Below are 27,352 nucleotides of genomic sequence, written 5' to 3'. Positions count from 1 at the left end.
TAAATATGTTATACCACAAACAATTTTTGAAAAGTGTATCAATTAACTTCTATGGTGCTAATAAACTACTGCACAAAAAAACAATTTTTTTTCAATTGCTAATTAGTTGAAAATTTTACGAGGAAAACCAAAATAAGATTTTTAGATCTAATTTAATACCTTAGTCCTCATAATCAAGCAAATCATTAGAAAATGCAAAATAAGTTAGAAAGGTTTAGCATTACTGTATTTAAAAACTCACTTAACGCCCATTTCTAGAAATACACTAAGACTGGGTTGCACCAACTAACTTTAACTTTATCCTTAACTATAACGGAAAAATTGACAGATGTTGTATGAGAATATGGGGTGTTTGGACGCCATATTTAACTTTAACTTTACCCACGCCTCTAGTGCAACCCAGTCTTATTTTGCTACTTCTAATCACCTAAAACAGGGTGCCGGACCGTTCACGTCAGATTTCAAATGTAAAATAAAATAAAAGTATTTAAGCTTTGAACATGTAAAAAATTGTCAAAATACTGTTCTTTTCCGCATGGCTGAAGATACAGATGCGTGTCGTCTAATCGTATGGCGTTGGGCACTAAACAGTGTCACGTTATTTTTGTTCAACGCGACGCCACAGTTAGAAGTTAGCAAAATTAGAATCGCAATGAATCGGTTAAAACACAAAAATATTATAAAACAATGCAAAATATATAGCATTATTTTCTCATCCATCCATCAGTATTTGTATTACTGTCCTATTTCCATATAAGACTTATCACAGTTTTTACATCTCTAGTAAACATCAAAGACTTTGCTGATGCTTTTGTATAATGATCTTCAGCAGTCTGTTCTCTGGTAATGTGTCTAGGGCGGTGAGGAGGTTTGTAATGTTGCCATACACACAACCAGCTGCCAGTGCCACTTGTACTGCCTGGCCCACTCTGTCCAGACAATCCTGAAATTATTCAACATTAATTATAAAACATTACAATACATTCCCTACTACTAATACTAATAACAAATTTAATATTCCCTTAACATTGCTAAGGGAACTAACTCAACAGACAACAGTACCATATAATAATATTAACAAAAATATACTTTTATCTATCAAAACTATATTTGTTTTTCATTTTGATAACAATATTGTGTTTGGTAATCCGTAATAATAATAAAAAAACCCACAATCTTATAATCTTTATTTCATGAATTAGGGGTAATAGACTTGTTATAAACTCCTCAATTTGACTCATACTACATACCTGTAGTTTTGGATGTATAGTTAAATCTAACCCTGTCGCATGCAGTCTATGGGCATGTGCCTGGAGTTTAGGCGCGAGAGCTGCGAGGCGCGCTGCAGCTAGCGCCGTCGGCGGACCGTGAGGCCGCCAGCCACCACGGAGACTGTTCAGCACACCCAGGTGTAGCTGCCAATACAAAGCCTGAGTACTCTCTGACTTGGCCACCGGCTTCTTTATATCCTCTTCCAGTTTTAACTTTTTGATTGGTATTTCTTGGTCATCATCTACAAGTTTATTTTATGTACATTGTACAACTTGGTTATATCATGCATAATATCAATTAGCTAAATGCTTTCTGAATGTAATTATAGCTATTTTAATTGTTATTTTATTGTAGAACCTTATCAATTATCTAGAAAATATGCTAAGACTATCTAATGAAATTTTTTCTTGGATTTTACCTACCATCTTCCACATACAGTGGTGCTAAAGAACACCAGTGTATAAGTCCCGCTAAAGGGGTTACAGCCGCCATAGGTATAGCCCCACTGGGTAGGGCAGCTGGGTTCATTTGTGCAGACATACACAATGTCGGGTTTGAACACACCTGAAATATGTATAAAATAATTATTTTTTGGAGAAAATTACTGTAATTGAAGTTCTTTTGCAATGCGAATTTAATTTAAAATGAAGCATGCAATGTCTCAAAATATCCATGTAAACCAGCACATTTACCTACTTTTAAAGTTTAATGATATATGTATAAGGTTACTTTTAAATATTATCTTACCCAAGAAGTGATGACCTCCAGCAAATTTCTGGGAGGCAGTTTCTTCTCATTTATCCCATCATGCATGTACAGCTCAGTGACTGCTGTTATAAAGTTGGATACAAATTGGGGAGCTGTGGTTGCCAAGGACTTTAATGCAGCTTGGTTGGTGGTATTGAGATGAAAGTGGTCACGGATGATGTTCTCAACAAGTTGCAGAGACTGCGGTGAGGAGCTACCCATCTGCTGCAACCACACACCAACTGCTAGGAGCACCTGAAATTAAGCAGGACAAAGTTACATTTTAAATGAATGTATAGTAGTACATCAATTTCAATGTAATTGATAGTAAAATATATTAAACAAATTATATAATATAATAATATATTAAATAAAAAATCTTAACATGTTTGCTGTGGTACGAGAACTTATGAATCTCGTGTGTGACTTTCGTCCGGTGCGGAGGGGAATTTGTATGTTTTACTTGTTCCGGCAAATTAATTTTCTAATTTTTTCAACTTAGAGTAAGATAACAGCTGAACTTATGATGATGAGGTATGTTTGTAGTTATATTTAAGTTTAAGTTTCAACAACATTAGGACTACTACCTATATTTTGTAAAAAAATATTGACTTTATCATATTTTTTTCAACTCTTGTCTCTGGGACTCAGTCTCATCTCAGACTGGCCGTGTAAACATTGTCTAATAGTATCTAAGATTCAATAAAAAAAACTATAATCCATTTTCAATTTGTCTCATTGTTGTTAAAGAGGCCCATTCACGGCAGGACTGCTATACAGACTTCAACCATAAATAAAAGAGTATAATTCGTATGTATAGGCTTGTCACTCAAAAATCTGTCATTTTTCCTAGTGTGTAAGTTGTAGTGTGTGTAATGTTTTGTTTGTTAAAAAAATGTATGATAAAAGCATAATTCCAAAATAATATTAGCTCGATGCACTCCTTCACCATATAAACTATAACTGTGCAAAATTTCATTCACCTATGTTTCCCCATTTTTCGTCAAAAGGGATACAAAGTTTTTTTCTCACGTATTAATATATACATATTTAAAATTACGAGATCCAAATGAACTCATATATTAGTGTTCAATTGTGCAATTACGAGGCCCTAAAGTTCTTGTAAATTTCTTTTGAGTTTATCTCAATCATTTTTACTGCTATCTCTGGGTGGGACCACATACTACAAGAGACATTCATTGTTTATCATTTCATATAAATAAAACATGAAATCAGTCAGTTTTCAGAAAAATATTAAGGTTTTAAGGAAGCAACTCAAACGAGATCTAAAAAGTATTGGTGCGTCACTGCAAAAGGAAAAATATGCATACTTTTCAGTCTCGTACAAATTAGTTTACACAGCGAATGTGTTAAAATCAAAAACAATGAAGCTTACAGGTGTACTAGAGGCAGACACAGCCATACTAGCTAATATACTCAAAATCTTCAGCTTTCTTTGACTCTCCATGCCACCAAACAGTGATAAAAATATTGTGTTCTTGGTAGTCTCATTTGAACATGAGGATATATAGTCACATATAATATCTATAAGCTGCAGCTCCTGCAAGGAGTTTAGGCCTCGACGTCCACGTCTATCAGCTTCACAGAATACGAACTCTGATATAATATCCATTGCAATATCAAGCTGTTTACTTGAAGGTGCTGAGCGGCCAACCAAAAGTTGTTCTGTGAACATAGTTCCATAAAATTTAGATCTTTCCCAAATGTAATTTTAAATATAAAATGCATAAAACCTACCAATTTTGGGAAAAGCTTCTCTAGCACAAGTTGGAAATTCATGTTTTCTCAAGGTATGCTTTAAATCGGATATCGACATTTTCGGTTGTGTTTATTATGAGCCGGTTTTGTTCGCAATATGTTCTGTTTTCAGTTTTTATGTAAAATGTAAATCTTGTTCGTCCTGAATAAACTTAGAGAAAAACCGAATAAAAGTAGTAATTAGTAAACTAGTAATTAGTAAAAATGAAATCACAAAAAATTAAAAAGCATAAAATATGAAACCATAATAAAGGCGTCCTGGACAACTGACCAGTGTTGCCAACACGATTCATACAAAATTAGCTAAACTGGTGTTAAAATTTTGCCAAAATTATGCCAATTGTTATAAAATTATGCTAAAAAATTATGCTAAAACTTTTCATAGTCTAATAAAACGTTATTTAAATTTAAATCTTTAATAAAAAAACTTGAGAGGTGTCAAGGGATACCCGGATGGAACGAAGTTTTAAATAGGAGTCTATTTCTATAGAGAAAAACATACATCGGGTATGTATTTCTCAATACTAGAGGTCACCCAATGGTCAAAATTCGACCTTAAATAAAAAAATATAAGTTTCAAACGCTTTTCTATCTAAGTCAAAATATTGACTTTATTATTTTTTAGACATTCCTGCGAGAGTCACAGATTAATTAAGTCAAATGATGACAGACTGGCCATGTATTATTTGTATAACAGTATTTACGATTCAATAAAAAAACTAAACTATCAACGCCCTCTGCCTCTACCATGCAGTCCATGCAGGTATTAATAAAAAAGTGTCGTTACAACTTTATCAGTCTAGCCCAAGGCGCAACGCGGGATAAGGAACTTCGTTCCAATAATCAACAAAATCTCGATTTATTTTATGTTTTAATCAATTACATTATCGAACAAATTATTATCTTGGTCTTCATCGATGGCTGATGCTGCTGATGTACATGTAAACTTATACTTAATAGAAGATTCATTGTCCAAACTATAGCTGTCCTTGGTAGTTGGTACCTATCTATAGACCGCAATACGTTATCCGTTCCGTTATCCGGAACTGAGCACGAATAACAGCATTTCCTTATCCTCTTTAGGCCGAATTTGATGTATAAAATAGCATTTAAAGTTTTTTTACTGACAAACGGTTGCGAAGTCTTTACCTATCACATTCATTTGGCTGAAAACGCGTTCAATTTCGGCGTTAGAATGTGGTAGTGGTAATAATGCGTAATACTTTCACTCTTTTCAGAGTAATTATACGTGGGAGAGCCATGCTTCGGCACGAATGGGCCGGCTCGACCGGATAAATACCACGTTCTCACAGAAAACCGGCGTGAAACAGCGCTTGCGCTGTGTTTCGCCGAGTGAGTGAGTTTACCGGAGGCCCAATCCCTTAACCCCTACCCTTTCCCTTCCCTACCCTCAACTATTCCCTTCCCTTCCCTTCCCTTCCCTACCCTCCCCTATTACCCTATTCCCTCTTAAAAGGTCGGCAACGCACTTGCAGCTCTTCTGATGCTGCGAGTGTCCATGGGCGACGGAAGTTGCTTTCCATCAGGTGACCCGTTTGCTCGTTTGCCCCCTTATTTCGTAAAAAAAAAAAAAATTATTACCCTGTTATGGTAATTTTTTATTAAATAATCATATGCTAAAAAATATGCTATATGCTAAACAACAAATAAATATGCTAAACAACGTAAAAATATGCCAAATTTAGCATAAAATATGCTAAATTGGCAACATTGCAACTGACTGAACAGTCACAAGACGTAGTAGACATTTTTTTTTTAAGATTTATTTAATGGCCCGGTAACGAGACTAAAGCCAAGTCTAGCTAGACTCTAATACTAACACTACTAACAGACGTCTATCAGACCACAGAATATAGATTACTATAATCAATAATATTTACTATACTCCACTCGGGCTAACGTGTCGCTACTCGCTAGCGACTGTCAAAAAATGGACTCCCTGTCAAAAACTTGTCATTTCCATATAAAACCACGATTTTCACTGCTTATTTTCACGGACGCTTCAAAGCTTTTGGAGAGTGACTGTGTTGGTGTGGCTGTTTGGATACCGAAAGTTAATGTGATTTTAAATTTCAAATTACCTCCAAACTCCTCAGTGTTTACAGGGGAAACCTTGGCAATTTTGGAGGCACTCTCGTTTGTTGAATCCCACCACCTCAACAAATCCATTATACTTTCGGATTCCAAAAGTGCCTTGGAAGCCATAATCACCAATCAGTTTCGCTCCAGATGCAAATTTCCACTGGTCTTGAAAATAAGACAGCTTCTCTTCAGGTGTCACACACAAGACTTACAAGTAATTCTAGCTTGGATACCGGGGCACAGCGGAATTACTGGTAATGAGGCTGTAGATTCTTATGCTAAAGACGCTATAAGTACAGGAGTGTCAATTCAATATACAGTCTATTGCCAGGATTTAGTTCCGCTGGCCAAAACCCACATGTACAATAGCTGGCACAATATATGGGTCAGAACTAGTGAAAGTAAAGGAAAACACTATTTTAATATTCAAAATTTTATTCCAGTAAAGCCATGGTTTTTTAAATTCAAAAAGGCAAGCAAAACAGTGTGTTCAACAATTTGTCGCATGAGGCTAGGACACTGCTGCACGCCTGTTTTCTTAGCAAAGATTAGGATCCGAGATAGCTCCTTATGTGAATGCGGCCTAGACGAGGGCACTCTAGACCATATTTTTTTCTCTGGCTAAGATACCAACCTTCCTTATACGATTTCCTTCCCCCTACTATTCCTCGCCCTATCAATTTTACTTCAGTTCTGTCCTCTGTAAATACTCCCTTAGTTGAAACTTTATGTTCATACATTTATACTAACAGTATTAAATTGTAAGGTGTATAGGACTAACCCTAGATTTTTCAACAGTCACCACTCACCGTACGCGTCTCATCATACCGTAACCTTGTTTCTTCATAAAGCCATCTCATAAAGTAAAGTCTTTGCCAGAACACTCTGATACTGGCAACTCACAAAGGAGCCATTAATAAAAAAGACAATATCTGACACTTTATTGTCAATCGCGGTTTATATGGAAAATGAAAAGTTTTTGACAGGAAGTCAACGACTGCTAGCGACAAGTTAGCCCGAGTGGAGTATAGTATAATATATTATATTGTATCAGACAGACAGACAGACACACTTTCGCATTTATAATACTTGAACGGACGTGCTGCAGTGAGCAGTCATGAGTCAGTCCCCTGCGGGCCTGTCTCAAGCTCTTCCGTGAAACTAATTCCGAACAAAAAAAAATTGGGTTCCAAAGGGTTCATTTTCGCTCAAAACGACCCTTGACGATGGGTCAAAGTTTTTTTTTAAATTTTAACGTAACTATATCGCTAAAGCCATGTTCGGAAAGTTTTCAGGAGAGAGTAGAGACAAAAAAACTTTATAGTATTATTTCATTACAAATAATATTTTAAATAAATAACACTTAATGAAATATTTTGATTGGCAAATAAATTGTTTTAAATGAAAGGTCAAATGATTTGTCTTATAAAATATAATAATTAATATTAATTTTCATCTCTCCTATACCTGTTGACTTACTCGTACTTGACTAAGCATTAAGCGGTACTGTAACCTAATGTTTATATGTATATTGTGACAATAGTCAATATTCAAAGTATGTGGTTTTGTTATTAAAATATGATTCAATGTGAAAACTCAAATATAATAAAAGTTTAACTAAGTATATTAAAATATGATTACTTATGTAAAAAAAATGTAATACTAAAAACGAAACAAATATAATATTATGTATTTTATTTGTAAAATAAATGTAAATATAAACAATAAAATTATTTTATTTACGACTTGAAGAAAAGGATCGTAATATCCAAGTTCGGTTCAATGTACCTATGTATAAAAAAAATAGTTCTTTTTTAAAACTTTTCTCAAAACGCTCAAAATGATCCATAATCCGTTCCACTTGGGTTTGTATCACTGACGCTCACATGCTAGTGGAACGGGAAAAACTACATAGTTTTTTTATAAATATTTTTTAAAATTTTGCAAAAAAAAAAGGCATCGGTGTCGTCGCAGAAATCGTCACTCGTGTGAAAAGTGAAAACGTTCGAAAACGACAGAGTGTGTGATGTCTGTCGTGCAATTTATATTTGTCTATGAATCGTGTCGTGTCGTGTGACTCGTGTCTCGTGTGAAAACTCCGTAAACATCATTGAGGTACTATCAGTGACCTCCATTAGACAAGTGGTGGAATGGAGATCAGTAGGTCTATAATTACTGAGCCTTATATCGGTGTATAAGCGTCAAAAGCGTGTAATGTTACGTCCTACTTAGTAGGACATAACAAAGGAGTCGACCTGCATATTTCATGTAATAAAAGTGTTATCATAGGTTTCTATAGAACATTTAATGCTAGACATTGTTGAGTTCTGTGGTTCCGCTAAATAATAAACAATAAGTATGGTCAAAGAATGCCTCAAACACGTGGATTTAACATTAAATACGTAAGTTTTGAACAACGGTTTTTGGGCTTTTCAATCGGTATTTTTGTAAACTAAAAAGATAATTTATAAGTTTATTAATCCCTTATTCGTGCTATATAAGGCATTAGTGCTAAAAATGTCAAATCAGTTAATAATTTAAAATTGCTATAAAAATTGCATAGCTTTTTACGTGTGTTTACGGATTCTCATCACTTGAACTATAGCTAATCGATATCATGAACTAATTAACTTTCTTTCCTGTTTTATAATGTGCTTCGAAATAATCGACAAATAGAAATATTCAAGAAAATAAACGCACACTACTTGTATGAAAAAAAGCACAAAATGGCCACGTGATGACTGGCTAAGACTACATCTATACTATATACTTTATCTATGGTAAACATTGAGGTACGGTACTTAGACTGGGTTGCAGTTAGTTGCACCAACTAACTTTGACTTTAACCTTAACTATAACCGGAAAAATTGACAGATGTCGTATGAGAATATGGGGTGTTTGGACGCCATATTTAACTTTAACTATAACCACACCTCTGGTGCAACCCAACCTTAAATGTTAATGTGTTCTGTGGTCAAAATTGTCAAAATTGTGTGGTTGGTTTTGGTTGTGGTTAGTTTGTTGCTGAATTTTATTTTAATAAATTAGGAAAACTAAAAAAAACTATGGAAGTAATTGTGGCAAATGTGGATCATATAAAATTTGATATAGATTTTGCCCTCGAGCAACAATATGGAGCGCTACCACTACCGTTCCCCGGAATGGACAGTAAGTGTCTGCCTAATTCGTTTTCATCGGTCGAAATTGTTAATTGACTTATATATTAATTTGTAATGTCTTTTACTATCTTAGAATCTACAGCGGCTGTGTGTGAGTTTTTTGGTACACCGGTGGGCTGTAACAACGGCCCACAGTGTCCCTACAGGCATGTACGAGGCGATCGAACCGTCGTATGCAAGCATTGGCTCAGAGGACTGTGTAAAAAGGGCGACCAGTGCGAGTTCCTGCACGAGTATGACATGTCCAAAATGCCTGAGTGCTACTTCTATGCTAGATTTAATGCTTGTCACAACAAAGAATGTCCATTCCTGCACATAGACCCTGAGAGCAAAATAAAGGACTGTCCATGGTAAATATAATTGATCCTACATGTACCTACAGTACTATTTCACTTACAGTTCAAATATCTTTTTCTTTCAACGCCCAAGTGGCCGTGATAACTATAGATAGCTATTGTGGTTTTTTCATGATCGAAGGATTAATGCGTCAATACAAAACACACATTTGACAAGTTGTTAAATGTGTGTTTTGTATTGATGCACCCACTTCGCAGTCGCGTGGTGCGTAGGTTTGGCCTAAGCCTAATCATGCCATTTAAACATGTTGTTTATATACATTTTATTATGTTTTAGGTATGACAGAGGTTTTTGCAGACACGGGCCTCATTGCAGACACCGCCATGTCAGAAGAGTATTGTGTATTAACTACTTGGCTGGATTCTGCCCCGATGGCTCCGGCTGTAAATACATGCATCCAAGATTTGAATTACCAGCACCTCCTGAACAAACCAAGGATGCCAAACGTCTTCCAGTATGTCACTATTGTTCCGAGGTGGGACATAAAGCGTCACATTGCCACAAGATGCCTCCTGAGGTAAGAATCGGTCAAAAAATTTTATGGTTTCTAAATAGCAACAGCTTTCTTGATTCTTCAGAGTTATATAAATTGTGGTCTGAAGGTTTTTCTTTTATTTAATTTGTATGATTTTGAACACTGTTTTTTTTTTTATTTTACAGCAAAAGGAGCAAGCTCAAAAACAGGAAGAAGCTAGATACCGAGCTCTTGGGTATGTCAAGCCAGCTAATGAAAATGATGACCCTCAACGCCTACAACGGCTTATGCACAAGCCTCTGGAAGAAGTGACCTGCTTCAAATGTGGCACCAAAGGGCACTATGCTAATAAATGCCCCAAAGGACATTTGGCCTTCCTTTCGAACCAGCAAAACCAAAACCAAAACCAGAACATGGGCGGATTTAAAAAACCCAACTAGTATAAATGAAGCCAAAGTAATGGGCTTCAGGAGACAAATGTGATTGTGGAAAGTGATTTAAAAATAAAATAAATATTCAGTTTAAACTTATAAAATCTTACAACTTACAATTAATCTACAAAGTTAATATAATAGAAAGGCGACATACATTTATAAAGTTAACTGATTTGTTGCGATGTCTAATTTTGCTAACTTGCTGCATACCATACTTTTCTCGCAGCGGTTTGCGGCTATTTCACACCCCCTTTATCTTCGATGTTAACAAAGCTAGGGACTTAGAATTTCGGTCACTAGGAGCAAGTATTGAAACTAGCTTAAGGCGGGGATTAATCTCAATCCAAAACGATAACCTTGCAGACAGCCAAAGACCAAGCGTATACGCACTGCAATAATATTCATTTTAGCTTAGCATAAAACTGTAGTTACTCGGGTGGATCTTCTCTATTTTTATTTTTTTATAAAATATCTTTGAAAATAAACATTAAGAAACAAAATTGTTCGTTTAAGGACATTTGAATATAGATTTACTAACAATTTATTCAAATAAAATGTAAAATTATCCTAGTTAATACTTATATTTTGATGAAATAGATTTTTATCGGAGGTGAGTTTGTAAATTAATTACAGCCAAAGTATTACATTCTATTAAAATGTTTATGGTTTAAGGTATTTTAAATATTGTGCTTTATATCTCATATTTTTTAACACTTCGTTATTATATTGGAACTAGGTAAACCGGGAGTCACGGAATAACAAATTGGGATTTATCCTCGTCTTAACCTCCAAATACCATGAAATTTCGATAAATAGTTTAATAGTTACGGATGGTCAAAGTTACTACATTTTGTCACTCACTGACTGACAGATCATCAAAATTCTAAGGTACTTCTAGCAGACTTAAGATCCTTAAAATTTGGTACCCGGATAGATCTTTATTCAGAATGAAAGGAATTAACAAAAAATTAAAACCGACTCCCAAGGTAAAAACAATAATAACATCCTTAAATTAATATGAACTAAAAAGTATTAAATAACTTTTCCTATCTAATAGTGCATTTTTCCGTACATATTTGGCTAAAACTCAACTATTTCTGTACTCAATCTTCATAATTTTGAAGTCGGTACCAGATATAGCTGAATCTTCAGTCTGCCAGAATATTTGAAACTTTTGTAACTGGCACTGTAAAGTCTAAAAGTAGGTTAGAACTTAGATCACAACACAGAGGGAGCCGAGCGAGTGAAGCCAGCGTGCTGCGGCAGCAGCCGGCGACCGTCACAGAAATAGGAGGGCTCGGGGGGCACAGCCCCCCGCCAAAACAAAAACAAACACAATCCAGAAAGTCTAAAAGTAGGTTAGAACTTAGACCACAACACAGAGCGAGCCGAGCGAGTGAAGCCAGCGTGCTGCGGCAGCAGCCGGCGACCGTCACAAAAAAAGGGGGGCTCGGGGGGTGCAGACCCCGCCAAAAGCCGCCGTTTATGAACCGATTTTCAAAATTTTTCTTTTGTTGTACATTGTATTGTTTCAAGTAGGTATCATGTTCACAAAAGTGGTGGTCTGGTGATGGAAACCATAAGAAATCGAGGTGACTCCTTGATATTCAAATGGGAACATATGGTCCCAGAAAACGTTCAAAATCTTTCGATTAATAACCTTCTTGGGATTCCAACCAACACGCCCAATTAATTTCAGCCATTTTCCTCTTATTAGAGGATCTTGAGGGAATCTGTAAAACAAATGATTATGATATATAAATATAAACCTTCCTCTAGTTTTAGAGTCACTCTATATCATAGTAGTTATATTATATTAGCTATATTATACTATACTATATTATATTAGTTAAAATAAGATAATATGTCCTTTTTAGTCCGGCCGCACATTATCCGAATTTCTGATAACAAAAATTCGGACGCCCCGCCCCGCTCATACATTTTGACACGTCAGAAATTCTTTTAGTATGATGGGTCTACAACAAAATGTATGAACAGAGTGCGTTCCGCCGGGCGTCCGAATTTTTCTGATCAGAAATTTCGGATAATGTGCGGCCGGGTTTAAGGTGATAAATATAAAGGTAAATGATTTTTATTTTAGTTTTATGTTATTGTAAAATATCGATAAGCATATCGATAAATTTGATTCAAGCACATTATACATACATATAGCGTGCAAGTATGTAAAAAAATTTGATGAAAAATGTTTCTTCAAAATTTGTGTAATATAAGAACAATAGTATTTTTAGGTACGCAAAATATGAAAGTAAAAGGGAGGATTCACAATATTTTATTTGAAATAGAGAACTAAAGACAGAATATAGCAAAAATAAACACATCGTAGCAATTAGGACATGAAGATTAATTACCTGTGAAATGTATATTTTTCAGGATTATTCTTATGATTTACACTGCAAATACTTAAAGCACAAGTCGCAATTTTTAAATATAATAATATTTATTTATAACAAACAAATTGAACATTAAATTGGAAATACCGAAAGGGCATAAAAACGACTGACGACTTTTGACGACCTGTCAAATGAAAGTGGTTACAATTATTATTAGACTGCCTCTCTCTTTTCATCTATACTAGTATTATAAATGCGAAAGTATCTCTGTCTGTCTGTCTGTCTCGCTTTCACGCCAAAACTACCGAACCGATTGTAATGAAATTTTGTATACAGATAGTCTTAAGTCTGAGAAAGGACATAGGCTACTTTTTTACTGGAAAAAAGGGTTGTAAGGGGGTGAAAATACGAAAATTTGTTCAAATTAAGTTAGTTCCAAAAATTCATACTAGATGGCGCCATGCGTCTCTTACATCGCGCTAACGCTTGCCCAACATCTTTCTATAAGAGGTGGTATCATCATACATTTGAGTTTCGATTTTTTTCGATTGTTATTTCTATTTTACGTTATTTAATAAGTCAGTACTTTATATTATATACAGTGGCGTAACCTTAAACCTATCAATGATAAATAGTTTATGGGTAAATTTGTGTAATCGGGGGGCTAAATAAGCTTTAAAATTTGGCATAAAATACAAAGTTTAATTTTAAAAAATGAAATATTATGTGCACACTGCACAGCGTTTTGATTTAATTGGTACCAGGGTTTTTTTTATAAAAGCTACACCAATTTTGTTGACATCGCGCGCTATAAACTGTAGTCCACGCGGACGAAGTCGCGGGCAACAGCTATAAATACTAAATAGTTTATGGCCTATGGGTATTTGCTATTGGGCAAAGCTAAAGTGGTGTAATGCATTATGCAACTAAGTTTTGTAACGCTAAATAAGCTTTAAAAGGTATAAAAAAGTTTAATTTAAAAAAAATCATATTATGTGCACACTACACGGCTGTTTTGGGTATTTTGATTTAAGGGGTACCAGGGTTTTAAAAAGCTTTTGACACCAATTTTATTGACACCGCGCGCTATGAACTGAAGTCCACGCAGACGAAGTCGCGGGCAACAGCTAGTCTTGTTATAATTCCATAAAGGATTTTCTTCTCTCTCGCACTCTTTGTTGGTCTTTAGCATTATAGGTTTATGGTATTATCTGGTATTATGCAGCACTGGTATTACCAAGCACATCTACTATCACGAAGAAACTAGCTGTAAATATAGATAGATACATAATAATTGTAAGTCATGTAGAAGTAGCCTTGCAAGCAGTCATTCAGGATTCTACTCCCAAGATGTGCCATCGTTTATGAAATCATTTTGGCTTTGGCACAAAACGTTCTTTGACTACTTTTTTAAATTTATTAATCGAAAGATTTTGAACGTTTTCTGGGACCATATGTTCCCATTTGAATATCAAGGAGTCACTTCGATTTCTCATTGTTTCCATCACCAGACCACCACTTTTGTGAACATGATACCTACTCGGAACAATACAATGTACAGCCAAAGAAAAAATTTGAAAATCGGTTCATAAACGGCGGAGTAATCGTTGAACATACATAAAAATATATCCACAGGCGAACGTCTAGACTCCTCCTCTTTGGAAGTCGGTTCAAAATAATTGTAATAAAATATTATGATATTTTATAATATGTATTTAATTTAAGAATAAAATATAATATACTATGTGTGTTTTTTACTTTCAACGTTTACTTTCAATGTAAGGACTGATTTACCAGATAGATTTTACCTGAGTAATAAATAAGTAACTTTATAATGTGTTAAGTGTAAATTATTTACCCCTATAAGAACCTCATGTCATAACATATCCGACGATTGAAAAATCATTCCAAAAGAAAATGTGTATCTACTTCTCAATCGTCACCTTTTTTTGCCAATTAAAATTTATGATACCTAATTTGAAATACAAATCTATCAAAGTTGCATATTATTTATTTCTTACAGAAACTCAGGTAAAATAACTCGAACGGACTAAACTATCGATAGCAAAATACTATACTATTGATAGTAAAATATACATCACTAGCACACGCACACATTAACAGATCAAAAATGGTCAAATCTGTAATTGACATCATAGCTCCTCATCTTGCAATGATTTTCAATGACTGCATAAAGAGTGGTGTTTTTCCTGACTTAATGAAGCACAGTAAGATTGTACCATTATTTAAAGCGGGAATTAAATCTGATCCAACAAATTATAGGCCTATATCGATTTTACCAACTCTTAGTAAAATTTTTGAAAAAATAATTTTAAAATAATTATTGGTACATTTTAATTCAAACAATTTATTACATGACAATCAATACGGATTTACTAAGGGTCGATCCACAACGGATGCTGGTATAGGTCTTCTTTGTAGTATATTTCAAGCTTGGGAGGAGTCGCAGGACGCTCTAGGTGTCTTTTGCGACCTCTCCAAAGCCTTCGATTGTGTGGATCATGCTACATTGATCAGGAAATTGCGCCACTTTGGCATAAAGGACTCAGATCTTAGCCTTTTGCCTTCTTACCTTATAAACAGGACTCAAAGGGTTGAAGTAAACGGTAACAGGTCCAATGGAACCAAAATAGAATTAGGTGTCCCACAGGGATCTATTTTAGGCCCATTTCTTTTTCTCATCTATATAAATGACTTACCTTACCTTGTTAAGGAAAATGATAATGAGATAGTACTTTTTGCTGATGACACTTCACTTATTTTTAAAGTGAAGCGACAACAGTCAAATTATGACGAGGTAAACAGTGCTCTCTCAAAAATAGTACATTGGTTTAATGCTAATAACTTACTTTTAAATTCCAGTAAAACTAAATGTGTAAAGTTCACTTTGCCCAATGTTAGGCAAGTCCAAACCAATGTACTATTGAATGATGAGAAGATGAATTTGGTAGACACCACTGTATTCTTAGATATAACACTTGATAGTAAATTACAGTGGGGTCCTCGTATTGTTAATCTTGCAGGTAGGCTCAGTTCTGCGGCATATGCAGTCAGAAAAATCAGAGAAATTTCTGATGAAGACACGGCACGATTAGTATATTTTAGTTATTTTCATAGCAGAATGGCATATGGAATCCTTTTATGGGGAAACGCTGCCGACATTAATACAATATTTGTGCTGCAGAAGCGAGCCATACGCTCTATTTATAAAATATCTTCTTTTGAATCTCTGAGAGATAAATTTAAAGAAATTGGTATTCTACCTGTTGCTTCTCAATACATTTTGGATAATGTAATATATGTGAGAAAAAATATAAGTAAATTTAAAGCTAAAAGTGACATTCATTGTAGGAACACCAGAAATAAGCACAAGCTGGATTTGCCGATGATCAGACTTAGCAAAGTTAGTAAATCGTTTAGGTTTATGTATACGTCTGTACAATAAAATCCCAGAAAACGTTCAAAATCTTTCGATTAATAAATTTAAAAAAGTAGTCAAAGAACGTTTGTGTGCCAAAGCCTATAAGGTCAATAAGGTCAATGATTTCATAAAAGATGGCACATCTTGGGAGTAGGATGGCTCCTAGTAAGGCTACTTCTACATTATTATATTATGACTTACAATTATGTATGGATGTTGACATTGTATAATTTTAAGTTACAATTGTAAATTTCATTTTAAAAAGATTAATTTTTTTCTCACTTTTTTGGTAAAAAGTGGGACCCCGTGCGAGTTTCTTACGCCGGTTCTTCTCGCCGGGATAGTTCCCGAACCGGTGGTAGGCACCATTAGCATCAACGTTCTGAAAGTATTTGTTACAAATCTATTCGGAAATAAAACAATTTTTATTTATTTATTTATTAAATCAACTGAAATATAAAAATAAATCAAAAACTTTTTAATTTCATAAAAATAAACCTTATTGCTGCTGCGGAACCCTTCACGGGCGGGTCCAACTCGCACTTGGCCGGTTAATTTTTATATAGGAGCCTTCTTAATTTTATGTAATATAACTATTTTTTATTACATGAAATATGCAGACCGACTCCTTTGTTATGTCCTACTAAGTAGGACATAACATTACACGCTTTTGACGCTTATACACCGATATAAGGCTCTCTCCAGTGTATAGTACCTCAATGCGGTAGGTACTTCATCACAGATTAGTTATATGTTGTACTTCATAAACAGCCTTGTCGAACTCTACACATGTTGCAATTTTTCTCCATTCTAAATTCTTGTGTTATAAATCTTAAGGTGGTTTTTGGAAATAAATATATTATATAATATATATGTGTGAATACATTATTCGCACTCTAAAACTTGTGTAGAAACCTTTTCTACCAGTTTCATCAAGTTTCCTCAGTGAAGCGAGCGATCGCCGAGAGGGTGAAATATTCTATTTACCTCTCGCTGAATATCACTTAAAATGGTACGTATTTATGGAAATAATGACTAATAACACATTGTTTTAGATGAAATGTAGTGCAATTCCTAGTATATGATAAATATAGTAGCCGTTTCAGTCGTAATTTATAACACGTGGTTTGAGGTTATGTTGAGTGTTGACATCGTGAAGCCTAATTTACAAACATTCAATTTATCGTGTAGGAAACAAAAAATTATGGAACGACAACATATTCTTATATTATTTTAATTAACGATTTCCATTTTTCAGGCCGAAGAAGGTAACGTTAATCCCAAAGCCTACCCCTTGGCGGACGCGGCGCTGACCGCTAAGATTCTGAATCTCGTGCAGCAGTCTGCCAACTACAAGCAGCTGCGGAAGGGCGCCAATGAAGCCACCAAGACATTAAACAGAGGACTGTCTGAGTTCATCATAATGGCCGCTGATGCTGAACCTTTGGAGATCGTACTGCACATTCCCATTCTGTGTGAAGACAAAAACGTGCCATATGTGTTTGTGAGATCTAAGCAAGCTCTGGGACGAGCGTGCGGTGTGTCCCGACCTATTGTGGCCTGCTCCATTACGATTAATGAGGGCTCGCAACTCAAACCACAAATACAAAGTATTCAACAAGAGATAGAGAGACTCTTAGTGTAGTGTGTATGTTAAACACTATATTTTGAAATACAAAAATCAAAATCTAATTGTTTATTTTATTACAAATGTTATAACATTTTATAAAATAGTAACAATAATAATTATTACCCTTGAAAAAGGTGGCGTGACGAGCTGGAGGCATACCAGCCAGGCTGGCTATCGGTGGCGCAGGAGCGAGAACAGTGGAAGATCCTGGGGGAGGCCTTTGCCCAGCAGTGGGACACTATAGGCTAATTATAATAATAATTATTAACTTGTCCCTTAATCAAATTATTAGTAGCAAGTAGAGAATGCAATCCCGCAAGATAATTTCAATCCCGGTATTTGCGGGACTGAACCATCACAATCCCGCTGGATCCCGGTATTTGCGAGATGCGGGTGGACTTAAACTTTTAAAATAAATTTTTATAATGACTTAACTTGATACACCCCGTTTTATTCTTAAAAATTCAAGTTAAACAAACTTAGACGGAAACTTTTTTACAAAGGTTTATTAATACCTCAGACTTAAGATATTAAATTTATAATAGAAAAACTAAAAAAATTTTGGAAATGGCTAGGTAATAATAAGAGTTAAAAAACACGCTTATTTCATCTTTTATTAACCGATTCAGTGCGGATGACACGGGAGCCGTTTCATACGCGTTTTTAACGTGGCGTATGACACGGGAGCCGTGTCATTTGAAAAACGATTGTATCTCCCTCAAACTACACTTTAGAAGTTTCTACTCTGAACAAAATCATCTTAATTTTCCTCGTAGAACAAGCCATAGGCTCCGCCTCTGAATATTCTGTGATTTGAAAAAAGTAGGGGCCGTCAAGCTTTTTTAAAAAGGTGCATTCATTGCAGATTATACGGCAGCCGCGTCTTATGGGTTTTTAACGTGTGGCGTATGACACGTGAGCCGTGTTATTTAAAAAGCGATTGTATCTCCCTCAAATTACACTTTAGAAGGTTCTACTCCGAACAAAACCGTCTAAATTTTCTACGTAAAACAAGCTTATAGGCTTCCTCTCTGAATATTCTGTGAATTGAAAAAAGTAGGTGCTGTCTCCTTTTTTAGCCATCCCAATAAACCATCACAATCCCGCTGGATCCCGGTATTTGCGGGATCCCGCAAGGTGAACTTAAACTTTCAAAATAAATGGTTATAATGACTTTACTTGATAGACTCCGTTTTAATCTTTAGAAACTCAACTAAAACAAACTTATTCTCACACTTTTTATTACAACGGTTTATTATTACTTTAGATTTTAGATGTACAATTAATAGAAGAAAAACTAAACATTTTTTGGAAAATTGTTACGTAATAATAATAGTTAAAATAAACTCAAAACATGCTTAGATATTTATTTTCATGTTTTATTAAAAAAATCAGTTTTTTACGAAATATAGGGAAAATTGTGCTAAAAGATTCCGTTACATAGTTATACCTAAGTTCAAGCTAATAAAAATATGTTAAAAAAGTTATGGTATTAATTTTGTCGTCTGCCAAACGGCTCCTGATATTCGACACAAGGTAGCCAGTAGCTAAAAAATTTCGCTCAGCTTCCACGCTGGTTGGTACAATTGTCATTTAAAGTTAAATATAGGTGAATTAAAGGTAAATTGTTTAGTGGGCTGCCTGTAGCCAGTTCACGCACTCCCTCGCGTAGAGTTACACGTATGAATCACGCTTCTTTGTAATCCCGCCAGTCCCGCGGGATCCCGGTATCCCGGTATTGCATTCCCTAGTAGCAAGTGACTATCACCTATAACATTTAAACATCTTTGTAAATACAAATCATAATTATAATAATACTAGTTGTTGCCCGCGACTTCGTCCACGTGGACTTTAGTTTATAGCGCGCGGTGTCAACAAAATTTGTGTCAAATTTAAAAACTTTTTAAAACCCTGGTAAGTGGTACCCCTCATAGGGCCGCGCTACACCGGATTGGCAGCGCTGAAAGTGCTCGCCTCGCCGCTGCCATTCCGGTGTAGCGCGGCCCTTAATTAATCAAAATACCCAAAAACAGCTGTGCAGTGTGCACATAATCTATACTAATATTATAAATGCGAAAGTATCTCTGTCTGTCTGTCAGTCTCGCTTTCACGCCAAACGCCAAAACTACCGAACCGATTGTAATGAAATTTTGTATACAGATAGTCTAAAGCCTGAGAAAGGACATAGGCTACTTTGTTACATTTTTCTGGATGGAATATCGGCCAACACGCCGGTACACTTGAACTCCTTTATTTTAGAGCGTCTGTTGTCAACTTGTCACGTATATTAGAAATGCAGAAGGAGTTCTATAAGATAAGATAGATTGATTATTAATATACCAAGTGATAATATTATTAAACATAATATTCTAACGTATTAAAAACTATAAACAAAAACATAATAACTAATAAGTATGATTAGTTATATGTTACAATGAAGTAAAAAATAAAACGCCATCTGTTGAATCGTATTAGAACTAAAATGTTCATTGCATCGATATATTTCTGGATTTTTTATAATATTATACATGAAATATGTTTAAGATTTTTGAAATTTTAATTTAATACACATCCAAGACCCAGGAACATTGAAAACTTTTTGTTCCGCCTGCGGGACTCGAACCCAGGACCCCCGGGATGAGCGCTGGCCACGCGCAATGCGAATTCATTTTCATCGATATTTTCATGGAAATATGATATTTTCCGACTCTAAAATAACTGTGTACAAAATTTCATTGCAATCGGTTCAGTAGTTTTGGCGTGAAAGCGAGACAGACAGACAGACAGAGATACTTTCGCATTTATAATATATGTATGGATTATTGTGCTAAATTAGTACCTCGATCATGGAAAATCCATGACACAATAGCTATTCTACTATTAGCCCAGTTCAGCCTTGTATGGGAATCTGAAATTAATTAGGTATAGTCAGAAATTTTTTTGCACCAGTGTTTAGAGGAGGTCACAAATAGCTTAAATTCGAAAACTCGACCAGCCACGACGTGTGCGTTAGCCGCCATATTGGTTTGAAGGTCCAATCTTTTTTTAGCTACATCTCCTTTATTTTATACTAGCTGTTGCCCGCAACTTCGTCCGCGTAAATGTATGTTATTAAAATCGAGATTTAGAAAATTTAACACCCATCTACGACTATTTTAGTTGGATCGAAATTGTTAATTTACATCAAAGACCCAGGAAACTTGAACCTCAGATACTTATCGTTTTGAAAAATCCTTTCTTTGAAGACCGCTTGGCGTGGAGAGGGGATGGGGGCCACAGTAGGTATAGCTAAATTAATATTGGAATTTGTTGTGGACTGTTGCCAATAATAATTTTTGTGACAAAAACGCTTGAAGGCACGGATTAAGTTCTTATAGCGCTGTCCACGATATCACCGTATTATGCGACATCAGATTTACACTGTAGGTTGTCTAGCATTGTAGTTCTTTCGTCTTGGCAGAAAAAACTCTCCCAGAGAACATGATGAGAGGTTTATTCAAACATACTGCCTTCGGTCGTACATATTCTACCATTTCTACCTATGTGCTCGACTGATGCGACTTAGATCCGTAAAGTTTGACTTTAAAATTTCCATGGCCGGTAACGAATTGAGATACGCAGTGGTCAATATCCATTATCCATCCAGGGTTTGGATATAATCGTTTACGAATATTAGGAAAAGTTTTAAAGATCGACCTTTGCTAGAATTGGTAATCATTTTGGCTGTCGTTGTTAATTTCGAGGAGTTCCATCAATTCCATTACCTACTTATCAAGTCACCGTTTTTAGGGTTCCGTACCCAAAGGGTAAAAACGGGACCCTATTACTAAGACTCCGTTCTCTCTCTCCAGGCTGTATCTCAAGAACTGTCATGCTAGAGTTCGACATTTTTACAGATTGTGTATATCTATTGCCGCTATAACAAAAAATACTGAAAATACATGGAAAATACAATAAAATTAATATTTAAGGGGGGCTCCCATGCAACAAAAGAAAACCAAATGTTTAAAATTTACTTTGCCCAATGTTAGGCAAGTTCAAACCAATTTACTATTAAAAGATGAGAAAATGAATTTGGTGGACTCCACTGTATTCTTAGGCATTACATTAGATAGTAAATTACAGTGGGGTCCTCATATTGCTAATCTTGCAGGTAAGCTCAGTTCTGCAGCATATGCAGTCAGAAAAATTAGGGAAATTTCTGATGAAGACACGGCAAGACTAGTTTATTTTAGTTATTTTCACAGTAGAATGTCTTATGGTATCCTTTTATGGGGAAACGCTGCCGACATCAATACAATTTTTGTGCTGCAGAAGCGAGCTATACGCTCAATTTATAAAATGTCAGCTTTTGAATCTCTGAGAGAAAAGTTTAAAGAAATTGGTATTCTAACTGTTGCTTCTCAATACATTTTGGATAATGTATTGTATGTTAGAAAGAATTTAACTAAATTTAAAACTAAAAGTGATAGTCACGGTAGGAATGGTCATGCTGAATTACCGTGTACGGGGTACTTAGCAAAATAAGTAAATCTTTTAAAGGTCAATGTATACGCCTTTACAATAAAATCCCGGAAAACGTTCAAAATCTATCAATTAATAAATTTAAAAAAGTAATTAAAGAACGTTTGTGTGCCAAAGCCTACTATACGGTCAAAGATTTCCTAAACGATAGCACATCTTGGGAGTAGGATGGCTGCTTGCAAGGCTGCTTCTACATTTATTATATGTGACTTACAATTGTGTATTCATATTGTATAGATTAAGTTATTTACATTGTAAATTTTATTTTTTTAAAAGACAAATTTTCCACTTTTTTACTAAAAAGTGGCCCCGTGCGAGTTTCTTACGCCGGTTCTTCTCGCCGGGTTAGTTCCCGAACCGGTGGTAGGCAACATGTAGTTCAACATTCTGAAAATATTTGATTCAAATTTATTCAGAAATAAAACAATTTTTATTTTTTTATTTTATTTTTAACAAACATGATTTTTTGGCCTTTTTTGCTCGATATCAATAATGACAACAGGCAGGCAGTTGAAATTTTCACAGAATTCTTAATTATATGTGTACTTTAATAATGAATAGTAAAATTAGAATAGAATTAAAATTTAAGGGGGGCTCCCATAAAAAACACAACTTTTGGCCTATTTTTTCTCTATAACGGTACGGAACATTTCGTGCGCGAGCCCAGCTCGCACTTGGCCGATTTTATTGTAAACATGGTATCAAATTCGGGCAATGTATAGGTACAACAAAAAAAGAATTTTGAAAATCTGACCACAAACAGCAAAGTAAACATTAACTCCTCCTTTTTTGAAAGTCGGTTAAAAAAGTATCTAAGATGTTGACCAGGGATGTAAGGTATCATCATGCCAAATTTCATTGAAATCGGTCCAGCGGATTCAGAGATTAGCATGTACAACAGACAAACAGACATACAGACAAACAGACAGAGAAACAAAAATTTCAAAAACAGTTAAAATGTGTTCAACTACTCTTCTTACATGCCCCTGACTTGTTTTTTCAAGTTTATTCTCAATGTACAAAAATTTTATCTCTACGATTTTATTATAAGTATATAGATAGAAACTCAGGTAAAATAACTCGAACGGACTAAACTATCGATAGCAAAATACTATACTATCGATAGTAAAATATACATCATAGCTGTTGCCCGCAACTTCGTCCGCGTGAATGTATGTTATTAAAACCGAGATTAAGAAAATTGAACACCCATTTACGACATTTTATTTGGATCTATATTACACACGAAATTTTTAATTTTCATCAAAGACCTAGGAAACTTGAACCTCAGATACTTATCGTTTTGAAAACCTCCTTTCTTGCAATTAAACCGCAATTTCGAGGAGTTTCTTCAATTGCATTAGTAATCAAGTCACCGTTTTTAGGGTTCCGTACCCAAAGGGTAAAAACGGGACCCTATTACTAAGACTTCGTTGTCTGTCTGTCTCCAGGCTGTATCTTAAGAACCATTATAGCTAGAGTTCTGAAATTTTTACAGATTATGTATATCTGTGGCCACTATAACAACAAATACTGAAAACAAAATAAAATCAAGATTTAAGGGGGGCTCCCATACAACAAACATAATTTTTTGGCCTTTTTTGCTCAATATCAATAATGACAACAGGCAGGCAGTTGAAATTTTTACAAAATCCTTACTTATCTGTGTACTTTAATAATTAATAATAAAATTAGAATATAATTAAAATTTAAGGGGGTCTCCCATACAAAAACACAACTTTTGGCCTATTTTTTTCTCTATAACGGTACGGAACCCATCGTGCGCGAGTCCGACTCGCACTTGGCCGATTTTATTGTAAATATGTTTTCAAATTCGGGCAATCTATACAACAAAAAAATAATTTTGAAAATCTGACCACAAACAGCAAAGTAAACATTAACTCCTTTTTTTAAAGTCGGTTAAAAAAAAGTATCTAAGATATTGACCAGGGATGTAAGGTATCATCATGACAAATTTAATTGAAATCGGTCCAGCGGATTCACAGATTAGCCTGTACAAACAGACAAACAGACAGACAGACAAACAGACAGAGAAACAAAAATTTCAAAAACAGTTAAAATGTGTTCTATTCATAGACATAATAGTTCTATTACTCTTATAACATGTCCCTGAGTCGTTTTTTCAAGTTTATTTTCAATGTACCTACAAAAATTTTACCTCTACGATTTTATTATAAGTATAGATAGATTTTTTTACGAAAATGATACGAACTAAATTTGTTTTAAATTTAATTTTCTATATAATTTTGAGTTCTAACAATTTTCATTGTAAAATCAATATAACGGAGATAAATGCAAAAAACAAGTCAAAGTATAATTTCGCTTGTTTGTCAATTATTATCGAATTTAGCGAAAATAATTGTAGAAACAAAGTTGTAGGTGATAGATCATTAAATTTCCTACAAATTTGATCCTTATGAATTTTTTTAACCGACTTCCAAAAAACGAGGAGGTTATATATTCGGCTGTGGATTTTTGTTTATTTTTTTGTTTAGAAATCAATATTTAAGCTCCTACACCTATGGTAAATGTACCGGGACCCAAGCGATTGGATGAAACTGAATACTATTTCTTATCAAGAATTAGACCTTTTAACATTTACGGCACAACCTACACCTGAATAATTAATAAAAAATGGCCAAGTCGGACTCGCTCATGAGGGTTCCGTACCATTATAAGGCAAAGATAGACAAAAATTTGTGCTTTTAGTATAGGAGCCCCCCCTAAATATTTATTTTATTATTAATTATTAAAGTACAAACACAGTTAAATATTTTATGCATATTTTAATTGTCTTAGTGCTGCTATTTTTGATAAAAAGCAAAAAAAAAAGCGACTAAAATCCTGTTTGTTATATGGGAGCCCCATCAAATATTAAATATAATATGTTTTTTAGTATTTGTTGTTATAGAGGGAAACAAAATACATAATATATCTGAAAATGTCTAGTCTCTACCTATCACCATTCTTGAAGCCTGGAGACAGACAGACGGACAGACAGCGAATTCTTAATTTTAATTGTGGTTAATGTAAAGAGGGTAAAGAGCTACGAGTTTATTTCTGTTTTTTTTCTATATTTGACAATAATCGCGATACAGGTCGAACAGGTCGAAATTATACTTTGACTTGTTTTGTGCAGTTATTTCCTTAAATATAGATTTTACAATAAAAATTATAAGAACTAAAGTTGTAGAAAATCAAATTTTCGACAAATTTGATTCTTATCATTTTCTTGAAAAAATAAAAAATAAAGGAGATATAGCTAAAAAAAGATTGGACCTTCAAACCGGCCCACAGTGGTCCGAAATCGCTAAATAGTGGACATTCGCAAAAAAGTTCGATTTTGGTGTGGAAAAAAATACCATCCGATAGATTTTAAGAGGAGTAACGATAAATCCTTATTAAGTTTTTTAATAAAAATGTATATTTAAGGTGCAAAAAAAAAATTACGAAAATGTTGTATGGGAAAGAATCTATAAATAGATTTTTTGCAAAAACTAATAAGTCATTCTGGTTCATTTTTGAAACAAGTAAATTTCTAGTGGTATATAAGGTTTAGAAAAAAAAAATACGAAAATTTACGTGCAGCCTTTTGCAGTAGAGGGGTTCAAAATTTTGAAATAATTTTACTAACTTTTTAGGTGTGGAAAAAATACTATTCGAAAGATATTCTAAAGAGTAACAATAAATCCTCATCAAGTTTTTTATAAAAATGTATTTTTTAAGGTGAAAAAAAAATAATTACTAAAATGTTGTATGGGGAGGAATCAATAAATAGATTTTTTTTTCAAAAACTACTTAGTCATTCTGGTTCATTTTTGAAACAAGTAAAGTTCTAGTGGTATGTAAGGTTAAGAAAAAAAAATACTAAAATTTACGTGCAGCCTTTTGCAGTTCAAAATTTTGAAATAATTTTACTAACTTTTTAGGTGTGGAAAAAAAAATACTATACGATAGATTTCCTAAAGAGTAACAATAAATCCTTCCTGAGTTTTGTATAAAAATTATGTTTTAAGGCGAAAAAAAATAATTACGAAAATTGTATGGGTATAATATAATACTTATATAAAACGAGTCCTTAAAAAGCAACAATACTTATATGTACTTACAAACATAGATAGCAAAAACAAAATTAAACTAAAATTAACTACTGACTAAACTATTGTAATTATCTATACTTACATCTATACATATAAATAAAATTGGAGTGTCTGTAATATTGAAAGAACCGTTTTTTACTACATGCATATGAATCTATATACGCTACATACACCAAAACAACATTTTTTGTCTGTATGTCTGTCTGTCTGTCTGTTTGTTCCGGCTAATCTCTGAAACGGCTGGAGCAATTTTGCCGGGACTTTTTTTGGTAGGTAGCTGATGTAGTAAGGTGTAACTTAGGCTACTTTTTAACCGACTTCCAAAAAGGAGAAGCTTCAGAGGCAAGGAAGAAAGAATTTAGAAATACTAGAGATGCATACTGCATACTAGAAAGACGAGTCGAGCAGAAACTAATGAAGATTTGTTGCACAACTTTTTAATAAGCTCTGATCCATATTTGTCTCACATTCGTCCAAAGTTGTCTAAAAATAAACACCAAGAATTTCATCCAGACACAGTCGACCTGTTGCTTGAAAGACCTCTTTTATCAGATGATTACGAAGAAAGTGAAGTTGTGTCATTACAAGGCGATGATAGCATTGGAGATCCACTATGTTTGTAAAGCGCGTTGGTTTAATTGATTATTATTTATTATTGTTTATTTATAAGTTTCATTTGAAATTGTTTGAGTTATTAGTGTGTGTAACAATTTTTATTTTATTATAATTACAATAGTTAAGTCAGTAGTTAATTTTAGTTTAATTTTGTTTTTGCTATCCATGTTTGTAAGTACATATAAGTATAGTTGCTTTTTAAAGACTCGTTTTATATATTATATTATACCCATACAATTCTCGTAATTATTTTTTTTCGCCTTAAAACATCCATTTTGTACAAAATTTATGAAGGATTTATTGTTATTCTTTAGGAAATATAT

General features: G+C 34.3%; 2 protein-coding genes and 1 long non-coding RNA gene across 4 annotated transcripts; 1 reads left to right on the top strand and 2 right to left on the bottom strand.

Moving 5' to 3' along the window:
• Nucleotides 1-481: 481 nt before the first annotated feature.
• LOC121738842 lies at nt 482-9,669 on the bottom strand. Its single transcript, XR_006037346.1, has 3 exons — nt 9,591-9,669; nt 7,723-7,726; nt 482-492 (listed from the first exon to the last, which is right to left on the bottom strand). It is a non-coding gene; the product is annotated as an uncharacterized LOC121738842 (long non-coding RNA).
• Nucleotides 753-3,996, bottom strand: LOC121738839 (uncharacterized protein C7orf26). The gene is made up of 6 exons (XM_042131087.1): nt 3,778-3,996; nt 3,416-3,705; nt 2,020-2,274; nt 1,695-1,836; nt 1,251-1,513; nt 753-943 (listed from the first exon to the last, which is right to left on the bottom strand). The coding sequence occupies exons 1-6, from the start codon at nt 3,854-3,856 to the stop codon at nt 791-793; spliced, it is 1,182 nt and encodes a 393-aa protein (XP_041987021.1). The 5' UTR covers nt 3,857-3,996; the 3' UTR covers nt 753-790.
• LOC121738841 (NHP2-like protein 1) lies at nt 8,867-17,831 on the top strand. 2 transcript variants are annotated; one of them, XM_042131089.1, is made up of 5 exons: nt 8,867-9,069; nt 9,154-9,430; nt 9,714-9,954; nt 10,098-10,160; nt 17,398-17,831. In XM_042131089.1, the coding sequence occupies exons 1-5, from the start codon at nt 8,967-8,969 to the stop codon at nt 17,782-17,784; spliced, it is 1,071 nt and encodes a 356-aa protein (XP_041987023.1). In that variant the 5' UTR covers nt 8,867-8,966; the 3' UTR covers nt 17,785-17,831. The 2 variants fall into 2 exon arrangements, with proteins under 2 accessions (XP_041987023.1, XP_041987022.1); XM_042131088.1 differs by lacking the exons at nt 8,867-9,069; nt 9,154-9,430; nt 9,714-9,954; nt 10,098-10,160 and adding an exon at nt 16,911-17,151.
• Nucleotides 17,832-27,352: the final 9,521 nt, after the last annotated feature.

Source organism: Aricia agestis, chromosome Z, assembly GCF_905147365.1.
Source record: "Aricia agestis chromosome Z, ilAriAges1.1, whole genome shotgun sequence".
Taxonomy (NCBI): Eukaryota; Metazoa; Arthropoda; class Insecta; order Lepidoptera; family Lycaenidae; genus Aricia; species Aricia agestis.
This window is presented reverse-complemented; position numbering and strand designations above follow the sequence as displayed.